The sequence below is a fragment of the Paralichthys olivaceus genome, chromosome 10 (assembly GCF_024713975.1).
Source record: "Paralichthys olivaceus isolate ysfri-2021 chromosome 10, ASM2471397v2, whole genome shotgun sequence".
Classification (NCBI taxonomy): Eukaryota; Metazoa; Chordata; class Actinopteri; order Pleuronectiformes; family Paralichthyidae; genus Paralichthys; species Paralichthys olivaceus.
Window position 1 is genome coordinate 8,823,292 of NC_091102.1, and position 10,914 is coordinate 8,834,205.

At 39.6% G+C, this 10,914-nt stretch overlaps 1 protein-coding gene across 2 annotated transcripts; it reads right to left on the bottom strand.

The window, feature by feature from the left end:
* Window positions 1-182: 182 nt before the first annotated feature.
* On the bottom strand, window positions 183-10,022 carry morc3a (MORC family CW-type zinc finger 3a). 2 transcript variants are annotated; one of them, XM_020089903.2, is made up of 19 exons: window positions 9,918-10,021; window positions 8,552-8,624; window positions 7,689-7,821; window positions 7,162-7,388; window positions 6,799-6,955; window positions 6,037-6,178; window positions 5,713-5,841; window positions 5,468-5,587; window positions 5,281-5,378; window positions 5,056-5,163; window positions 4,830-4,958; window positions 4,595-4,669; window positions 4,449-4,491; window positions 4,181-4,291; window positions 3,653-3,743; window positions 3,495-3,567; window positions 2,307-3,411; window positions 1,822-2,036; window positions 183-1,360 (listed from the first exon to the last, which is right to left on the bottom strand). In XM_020089903.2, the coding sequence occupies exons 1-19, from the start codon at window positions 9,954-9,956 to the stop codon at window positions 1,201-1,203; spliced, it is 3,228 nt and encodes a 1,075-aa protein (XP_019945462.1). In that variant the 5' UTR covers window positions 9,957-10,021; the 3' UTR covers window positions 183-1,200. The 2 variants fall into 2 exon arrangements, with proteins under 2 accessions (XP_019945462.1, XP_069389488.1); XM_069533387.1 differs by lacking the exon at window positions 4,181-4,291 and having other exon boundaries at window positions 9,918-10,022.
* Between the last annotated feature and the right edge of the window lie 892 nt (window positions 10,023-10,914).

The window sequence follows — 10,914 nt, forward strand, 5'->3', positions numbered from 1 at the left end:
ATTTTTATTTCTGAACTCATTTTCTACATTTCTGTTCTCAATTCTGTCGTAAATAACAAAAAGTACAAGTTTAAAACAAAATTTAATTTTATGTTTTGTTAGCCCCACTATCAAAATATATTTGTATTTTGCCCTCCTTTTAGTATATTGATGTTGTAATTGCTGTAATAATAAAAAAAAAATTAAATTGAGTATTTTTATTTTTAATATACTGCTTTCTTGGTATGGTTGTCATTTCTGTCATGAGTCACAAACATTTGTACACAAGTTCAAAATGCTGTACCATTTGTAAACAAAATACCCGCACAATCTCGAATTTGTGTTTTCAAAATGAAACAAAACAATTCTGAAAGAAAGAACGATGTCTCTGCAGGTTAAACAGTCAAATAGTTTTCTCTTGTGGACGCCACGCTCAAGAGGGCTGTTCATGATAACTGTGGCAGTTGAACTACAGTTTGTATCAGTCAGAAACACACTGAAAGGATCATTGTCATTGCCAAATCTAATGTATAAAGCATGTTTCAAATAATGATAATGTATCACAGAGTACAGAAAAGCAATATATATTTGACAGAATAAATATAAAACATGATTTAGTGCAAATCAAAGAGAAACAATTAAGAAATAAAATTCAGGGTCTGATCAGAACCACAACAGGATTTTTTTTGTATATTGTTTGGAAAAGCTGGATATAAATGGATATAAATTACAAAGGAAAAGGAAGTGGATTAAGCAGAGGAAAAAGGTGAAGTAAAAGGTATAGAAGATGAAAAGTAAGACGAAGAAGGAAAAAAAGAGGATGAAGAGGAAACGGGTGAAGAAGTAGGTGAAGAAGAAAAAGAAGGTGCAGAGGTAGAGGAAGGAGAAGAAGAAGAGGAAGTGGCTAAAGAATAAGTATGAGCAGAAAAAGAAGAAAAAGGTGAAGAAGAATAATAAGAGGAAGAGGAACTATGATTAAAATAGCATTTTTCACGGTATCCAATTCTGCTTTACAGAGTTAAAACCTCATACATGTCAACATAACTGTTATAAAAAATCGAAAATGGTGGACAGTGGTGGATCTATGCAGCAGAGTAATAATATAAAAGCAGCTTGTAGCTGGATTTAATGGACATCAATATAAAATCTGTTAACATACATTCAACTATATACAATTTAATATAAAGGCATAATACAACTCTAGAGTAGGCCAGGATTTACTTAATCCCATTGTTCCTCTTCTTTGACAGAATCTCTCTCAGACAGATACTGTTCGAGGATTTCATCGATTACATTGCACTGAAAGTTCACTTGGTCGAGGGAGAGAGCAGGAATATGGGTGATGAGAAGGCGCCCGACATTCTGCCGAAGCTCGATCAAACTGTAAGAGAGAGATGGAAACAAATTAAGAGAGAAACTCAGATACATTCTTCTGCTGTGTTGTCTAAAATGACTTTGTAAAGCTGCTTTCAGACTGAACTCCAGATAATCTCCTGACTTTTGCCAGAGGAGCTGTATGTGAGAGTGCAAGGGTTGACTGGTGTCGATGTGCTGAAAACAAAAATAAATATACTCTGCAACGGAATTTTGTAGTTACGCTCTTTCTCTGCCTGTTGCGCTACCCCTCACCTATATGCTACGGAAATTCCTGTGTGTTTGTGAATGCTTCTGAGCGGAGAATCTCCTGCTGCATTGTTCATGCATGGAAGACCAGCTCCAGAGAAAGTCCGGACTATATTGTGCCGACATCCTCCAGAGTTCATGTCTGAAAACAACTTTGAGTTGAAACTTCTCTGATAATTCACACAACATCTAAGAGAAGTGATTTTACAAAAGTCCAACCTTCTGAATGTGTCTGAGCTTGAATCTCCACCAGTGACAGTTGCCTCCGCTGCCTCCGCTGCCTCCGCTGCATCGGTTCGTGCAGAAGAATCCGTGAATCTTTGCGGCGGCTTTGTGCTTCCCTCTTCAGCGTTTCCCCTCTGCTGCTGCAGCTTCAACCTGAGCTCTTCACACTGGGCTGCCAGGTTCGCATTTTCCTCCTGCACACTGTCCATCTAGTGGCACAACACACAGTGAACCCCAAGAGGAAGAAAAAATCTCAATATCATTATGATCATGCTTGATCGAATTATGAATTATACGTATTTTACAAACGTAAAATAAAAAGTTGTAAAATGTTTTCCAAGGTCAGATATAAAGGTCAAGACTTAGAGCGTTCTTATTTTTCTGACGTCAAGGAGCATTTTCTGTTTGTAAATATAAAGGAAATGCAACATAGAGGTACATGTAAACGTATTGAACCTTTAAGCTCCAGACACACTGACCTGTGAGTGCAGTTTTTCGTTCTCCTTGTGTTTCTGGTCCAGTTCCCGCATCAGAAAGTCAACTTGCAGCGCAATCTCGTCAGAGTCCTTTTCCTTATCTTGACCAGGACTGGGTTTGCTCTCAGTAGCTGCCACTAAAGCCTCTTTGTCCTTGATCAATTCATCAACTTTCTGTTTTGCCTTCTCAAACATACTTTTGTAGTCAAACCCCTCCACTGTTTCCTCCGTCTTCACCGTCTGGCTGGCCTGGTGAGAGCATCGTCTCTTTTCATTCATCTCAGACGGCTCTGGCAGTCTCCTTTGCATTTGCATTTCCTGCAGCTGGCAGGTAAGTCTATTGACCTCTTCTTTTAAGGAGTCTCTCTCTTTCGCTGTATCCTGTATGAGCTCCAGGAGCTGGTCTTGTTGTCCCTGCACCTCAGTGACACTTGGGTTGTAAAGTGGGGAGAACGGTGCACAGGAAGGTCCTGCAATTTTGTCACCTTCCAGAGGACGTGTCACTACATTCTGAAGATTTTCTTCATGGTCATTTTGAGTATTTACCTCGCTCTCTTGCTTTATGTCTCTTTCTTCAGTGCTGCAGGCACATGAAACCTGTTCTACACCATTCACATTAGATGCACTCTGTCCTGTTATTCCATTCCCCTCAGTTTGATTTGGATCCTCCTCTTCCATCTTTACTTGGGGTGCTTCTGTCTGGGTGGTGATGCTGGTCAGCTGTGGAGGAGGGATCGGGGAGGGATTGGCTCCAACAGCCGCAGACCCTGTAGAGCTTATTCCCGCAGTGTTTGTCTCCGACTCCACAGCGGCGTCATCGCTACACTCCAACATCTTGCAGACACCGGCATCAGTTGGCTCTGGCTCTATCTTCACTTTATTCAAAGCAAAGCACAGACTTTTTGGTTTGGGCGTGCTGACATCCTCCACGATGAAAATGTCATCATCAGTATCATCCTCATTATCATCCTCTCCAACAGGCACTGATGGGGAGCAGGGTGCGCTCACATCCGCAGATGTCGGAGTATCTGAGATGCTCCTCTGGAAGTCATTTGCTAGATATCTTTTGGGCGTTGTTTGAGGACTAACAGACCGTTCTCTTTTTCTCCTGCAGTGAAGCCAATGCACTGTTAATATACTTCTTAAAGTGAATTTCATATATTTGATCTCACAAACAACACAAAATCATACCTCAGACGGGATACTGACAAAGAGACCACATTGGAAATAACTGGAAGCCCATCGCTACGCGAGGGGCTGACATCTAAAGGAAGAAAAAACATATATATGAATATTTAAATCTCAAAAATTCTCTCTTTCACCCGCGAACAAACAGTTAGTCTTCTTACCAGCTTGTAAAATACTGGAGGGTTTCAGTGGAGTTGAATCAGCATTGAACCTACTCTTTGGGGTATTGGGGGTGGAAGGTGAACGGACAGTCTGTCAAGAAAAACAAATAAGAATTTTTTTACATTTGTAATAGATATTCCTAAATCATACCCACCCTTAAGTATTGACTGTGAGTATTTAACTATCCATCTATCCTGCATCAGTAAAGGGAGCTGGAGCCTATCCCAGCTGACATTAGGTGAGAGGTGGGGGAAAACCCTGGATAGGTTGCAGGCGTATTGCATAGCCAACATGCAAAGTCAACCAATTAGCAATTTAGAGCCTCTACATGTCTTTGGATTGTGAGAGGAAGCAAACCCACACGGACACGGTGACATGCAAAGTCCACACAGAAAAACCTCGGCTGAACTGGGAACCTTGCTGTAAGGCAACATTTCATCACCGCCGAGCTGCCCCAAAATCTTTAAATCAAAATTAAACAATTTTAGTCATAATTTCCCTTTGTGTGTTTTTAATGGACAGCCCACCGTTGGACACAGTTGCCGTTTCAGGTCTTCGTGCCGCTGTCTAAGATCCCGGTTTTGTTTGGCGAGATTAGCAACTCGCTGCACTTCCTGTTGCCTTCGATTCTCCTCCTCCTACATGAACAAATTCCCAAAAGCACAATTAATGTCTTACCTTGTATGGAATCACAAATCAATACCACCAGTAGATTAATTTTTAATTTCAGATCGCGCTGAGACATTTCAGGGATCATGCAGGGAGAAAAATTATGACAGACGATGCATTCATTACCTTTTTTTTACTCATCTCTTGCTGCTTTTTGTCCTTTTTTTCTCTTAAAAATAAATCACAGAGTAAGAGCACACAAATAACACAATATGCAATTCTTATGTTGGGCAGAAGGCATGGCAGAGCTGGAATGGAAATTTGCGACTCACTGTTGTTTGTAGGTCTTACGGTACGAAGGTTGGTCATCATCTGAGTCCTCTGGCTCCTCCTCTACCTGGCAGCTCCTGGGAGAAAAAAATAGATTGAGAGTGAAAACATCAGCAAATATCCTAGGGAATTCTACTTCAACTTTTTTTTTCCGAATACATGTACCAAAAGCTTGGTGAGCATTCCTGTGTATGCATGATAAATTACATTATTATTGCAACAGGTTTATTAGGTTACCTGAACTGAGGGTCAGGGTTCATATGACAGAACCATTTATCTGGTAACTTGCTGTTGTCAATCCCATCGGGGAGTTTGCGCCACCTGCGACAGTCATCACATTGCACCCAGAGTTGATCTGGTTTCTTTCTGAGGACACAGACAAATAAAATAAAAATCTGTATGGAGACAGCAGAGTAAAATGCATGTTGAATACCAACTGAACGGTCACTGCACATGTACTAACATGGTATCCTCCACTGGTGTGGTGCTGTTTGGATTATCTTTGTTCCTAATGTAATGGATTTGTTTCCAGTACTCTTCCAGTTTAGTCGCCATGTTGTTCATAGTTTTCCTGTACCAAGACATAAAGCACCTTAGACTTCCATATTTCTGGCCCAGTACTGTAATCAATAATTCAATGATCAAGATATAAATACCAATCAAATCAAAATGATCAGAATAGAATTACCTGTATTTATCTGTCTCATCAAAGCTCTGTTTATTGTGGGTGGGATTGAGAAAGTTGCACTCTACTACGCCAATGACCCCAACACCTTGGTTGTTGCCCTGTAGATGGAAAACACTCATGAGAGATGAAAAGCAGATGATAACATTTATGACTCCTTGAAAACGTGCAGTCAACAGCAGAAACTCACCCTCATTTGGCAGCCCACGCGTTTGTAAGGTTTGATGAGGCGATTCTTGTGATACATCATCATGCCATACTGCTCTTTACTTTTGGTGTTATACCCAAAAATGATAGGAATGCGTTTGGTCTGAAATAAAACTTAAGGAATACTAAAGAGCAGAGATATAAACATGCATGCAACCATTTGTCCCTAAACATTTATAAATGTTCAACACCTATCAGAAGCTAAGAGTAAAGAGACTGAAAGGATACCAGGAATGTTGGTTTGTAGTAGTCCTTTCTGACGAGGGCAAGACTCTTAGCAATGAGCTGAGATTTCACCTTCTGACCTCGTATGTTGATCTGCATCCGAGGCTTCAGGTACAAAATACTGCAATATGCCTGCACACGTTAACAAAAGAAGTACATATTGATGTTTATAAGTGAAAGTCAAGTTGAGAGGTATATCACAGGGATCATAGAAAATGAAATGCATTTAATAAAACATGTTATTACCAGTCTGCAGTTGTATACCTCTGCCAACCATTTGATTTGTGTGGGGCATAAAAAACAATGGAGAAGATTACTGCTCCTTACCCGCAGAGAGTTAACACTCTCAGGGACGTATGATGACGATTGATGTTGAGCTGTGTCGCTCACCGACTCATAGGCATCAGGTGGAATTCGGATATCGTACCGGTCACTCTCAAAATCAAACTCATGTGCTCCAGTAGATGTCCTTAAATAAGAGAAGCATATTGATGTCTATCAATCCATCCATTATCCATACCACTTATCGTTTTAAGGCGGTGGTCACCAACCTTATAAATCACAAGATCACTTTTTAACTCCAAACGTAAGCCGAGATCTACCACCCCGACATCTTGTGAAAAACCCACTTAGGAGGGTCACATTTTTTTATGCATTATAACCAGCAGCTCCGCCAGCAGTAGCAGACACACTGCCGCATGAACAGACAACCGACACACGGAGGTTGACGGTGAAGACTGTCGAGATCGACCGGGTTGGCGACCACTGTTTTAAGGGGTTTCTGGGGGAGCTGGATCCAATCCCAGTTGGAATTGGGCGAGAACCCTAGACAGGTCGCCAGTGTATCACATGGCCATCCCGAGAGAAACAAACACTCACATTTACACCACAGGTCAATAAGTCTCTAATTAACCTAAACTGAATGTCTTTGGAGTTCCCAGAGAAAACCTATGCAGGCATGAGGAGACCAGGCCACTAACACAAATCTGAGGTTCTGAGTGAAGCAATAGCACAACAGTGTAAAGTACCCACTACAAATCAAAGCAAACAAATAAACATCTAAAAAAATGATGTATATTATAGACAGACGTGCGGAGATTCCAGATGATAATCCGTGTGCCTGTTTTCCCCGTGGACCAGGGGGGACTGATGGCTTTGAGCTCGTCGAGAAGGTCCTCCTGTTTTTTGAAAGGGGAATAGCGCAGGATGTCCTGCAGACTGACTTTGTCCTCCTCTCGTACTGAGAGTGAAATCTCAAGTTAAGGATGATTTGAAGTAGATGATTGGTACAAACAGAAGCATGATTGATGTTTGATTGAAAGAAATAAACTACACTATAACATGTCAAAATATCCAGTTACAGTTGTCCTGTACCCAATTCACTTGAGTATGTTGCTTTGATGATGCCAATGAATCAAGAAGATATTGACATTTTATTTCTTCAAAGGATATACTTGGTAGTTTTTGTGTGTGCGAAGCTGATGATTGGTACAATTATTTGCTTGGCATCGATCTCTTCCAGGTAGGTCTGAGAGAGCATCCCGACGCATGAAGTGTTCTTTGACTTGGAAAAAACGATGGCGTCTCTGCCAAGATGCATGGATCCAGACTTGAACCCGTTGCCATAGATACCTATTGGCGCCACACCATTCACAACGGACTTATCGCTGTACCCAAAGCTTAAGGGAGAAAAAAGTAAACATTCGTTTAGTAATTAATCACATTCATAATGAAAATTTGGACTTTTCAAATAAAAATATTCATAATTTGTGGTTAAAGTTTTTAGGCTGTGGTTAATTACATGTATGACAATACTGGCGTTGTAATGTGACCAACAAGATCAACCATTACAAAACAAATACCAACATTTAAATGACAGGGGTCTTCAAACGTATAATCTGACATTTCTCCATTTACAAAAAAGTTGAAGTGTCATGAACAGTCAAAATTATGTTTCAATAATTTGTCTGAGTCTGTACCTGAGCATCTTATGCATAGTTTCATGGTCCAGTCCGTTTCCATTATCCATAAAGCTGAGGCACTCTTGTTTTTCAATCACAGTCTTATCAATCCAGAACTGTTTGGCATTGACATCTGGATCATAGGCATTGTCTGTGAGAAGGAACATTATTAGGAGCATTTAACTCAAAAGAAATAGATGACAACTGGATAAAAACTGAACCAAATCCCTCCATGAATATATGAACACACACACACACACACACACACAACACACACACACACACACACACACACACACACACACACACACACACACACACACACACACACACACACACACACACTTTCTGTATTATTAGAATATTTCTTAAGTGGTGACTCTACATCCAGGATTGCAGCTGCAGTCACATTATAAATCGTATTGTTATTATATATATATTATATATATATATAATTTTTTTCATTGCAACATAACTTCAAATCAGGGAATCTTGATCTTCTTGTTGGAGCCTGTCATTAAGTAAATGAAGGGCAGAGTGGTTCAATACAAGGCAGTTGATAAAACTGGTCATACTGGAACAACAAAGCACTTTGCTCTCTCCTAAAACACAAACAAAGTTTTTGAGGGAGTTTTGTTGAGTTCATATGTTTGCTGCAGCTGAATATTGTTGGTTGTTTGTTGGCAGAGTTTCACACATCCTATATTATACTCATTCTTTTTCATTTGACAGAAATCTGTCCTGATGATTTTGCATTTGAATGCAGTTGACAGTGCATTTTCACACTGTCAACTGACAGCATTAATGGCAGGAAGTGAAAAAGAAACGAAAGTGAGACATGCAGCTTCACTTGAAAACAAAACCTTGCAATGATGACTCACCTATGAGCTCAGCTATAGCGCTGAAAGGCCAGGTGTGGCTGGTGGAGTTGGTGTGAAGAAACTTTGGACAAAGCTGCAAGTGGAGAAATTTATTTCCAACATCAATCTGTGTGTTCTTAAGCTTAATCTAATATTATACTGTAAAATATGATAATATGTTCAATATAAATGTGTTGATGATTGATGACGATAAAATGCACCATCGTTTGGAGGCCAAATGAAGAAACTGTAGGAAATGCAGTCATAAGACCTCTGTGCATTTTAGTGGTGCAACCCAGAAATACACACCTCCCACTAAAGGTATTTATTACCCTTCTGTAGTTTCACTCAGTGGAGGAGATATCCTGTCCATTTGTTTACATGTTCTGTGGACGACCCCCCTGTGAGACTCCAGATGTGAGATCCCAATCAGAGATACTAAAAGATACCATAAAGTTGTGGTTTCTTGAGGCCATAAAACTAAAGTCTCTTAAACCACCATCGTAAACCTTAAAGTTGCCCTTTTAGATTAACACTTTGGTCAACTCTTTGGCCTGTCCTCCACATACATGTCTGCTCATGCGATTATACATACACAAATGTAAATTTTCCATTACACCACCGCGAGCCCCTCCGTTATGTGAGGTTTAAAGGATCATTTAAATGAGTCTTTAAATACACCTGCCTAACAGTTCACACTGGTCTCAGATTATTTACGAGAGTTCCAGAAGTTTTCTAACTGTTAAAAGTCACCAGCATACACACTGAGACTCAGACCTGCTATTAACATCTGTCCTGTGTGACTCCTTGTTTAACAATCAATGCACACTATAAAAACTGTGGCGCTGCTAATTCAGGATCTGGATCTTAACAGTTATGCGTCAAACTAGTAGATGATGAACCAGTACCCATCATTATTTTAATTTTCATCAATAGCAATAATGATCATAATTTATCTGAATTATCATCACAATTGATTCTCAGCTCTTACAAATGTCAAATAGAAGCGACTCCATCCTAAAGATGAGAAGACAGAATTGGTTTCATGTAGATAGAAAATGTTATTTCTAATAAATTAAATTTAAGACCTACGTCAAGTGGGATGAATAAACAATTCCCCTCACGTCCTTGATAAATGAAGACATGAAATGAAGACAGAAAAAGCCTTTTTTAACAGAATGGCCCTCGAGATGTCTGGAGGCAGTAAGTGTTATTCTAACTGTGTGTCCTGTAAACACAGACCCAGCCTCAGGTAGTGTTGACATGCGCTATTCAACCTGCGTACATCCGACACACGTGACCACACGGAGCAGGTTAGTGTCATTTCTCAGTTTGTAAGAGTTAACATCACTGGACAACCCTGGGAAGAGGAAGAAATCTCGCTCACCGTACTAAGCGGGACGCCTCGGTCCGTCTGCACCGCCATGTTTTCATATACTCACTCGGTGGCGGAAGCAGGAAGTGGAGTGACCACCGCGCGTCAGCATCACGACGTAGCGACGCTGTTTTATTTTGAAGGAATTGTCTTCTGTGACCATGAACTGAGGTTATTCTTCTTTTCTCATTCGTCATACATGGATATATAAAGTGTTTACTGTCATTTGATTGATTCATTCTGATTTAGTTTTCATTGAGTTTGCATTGACAATTCTGTTTGTTTTGCACATTGACAGATAAAGTGACAAATATATACAGATATAGAAAAAAGTCAACACCTATTTAGGTTGACTAAGATCTATTGTTTGGTCATTACGTTGTTTAGGTGGTTACTCATTATTATAATGAAAAAAATCCACTCAATAAATCTATAATTAACTGGTTGGAAAGGAGTTCAGACGATACCTTTAATTTGACACTCAGCAGAAAACACAGTCATCATAATTTTACTTTACTTTAAGCTATTTCCTTTTTCTCATTTGTATATTTTATTTATAGTTGTATATCATTATTTTTGTACTCTGATGTTGTCGTTATTTAAGAATTTAAATATATAAAGATGTATTATGGGGGCTGTGTTGCAGCATGAAGCCTCTTCAATATTCACATATTCTCTGATTCATCAATGTTTTTTAAATAAAAACCAATGTGGGCAAAACTTTAACTAAAACTTTTTAAATTCACTCGGTCAATTTACAACTTCCTGTCTTCACCTGCTCAACTGTTTCCATATCGAAAGCTGCGTACCTCATGTATTAGCCATCACTGATTTTATAGTTATGCACTATCATATTAAATTAAATTTATCACATTATACACATAGAGCTCAATGTAAACTCCCCAGGGATCACTTACACTTGACAGAATTACATCTCTAAAAAGGTAAAATCACTGCAAGAAACTTTGTAGGCTACATTATTCAGTTTTCTATTGTGATAACCCACATG

Coding starts and splice junctions, on each gene's coding strand:
- morc3a (XM_020089903.2), bottom strand. CDS start 9,956: ATGGCGGTGCAGACGGACCGAGGCGTCCCGCTTAGTACG. Junction 8,625..9,917: donor GAGGCGTCCCGCTTAGTACG/GTGAGCGAGATT, acceptor CTCCACTTGCAG/CTTTGTCCAAAGTTTCTTCA. Junction 7,822..8,551: donor CGCTATAGCTGAGCTCATAG/GTGAGTCATCAT, acceptor TCCTTCTCACAG/ACAATGCCTATGATCCAGAT.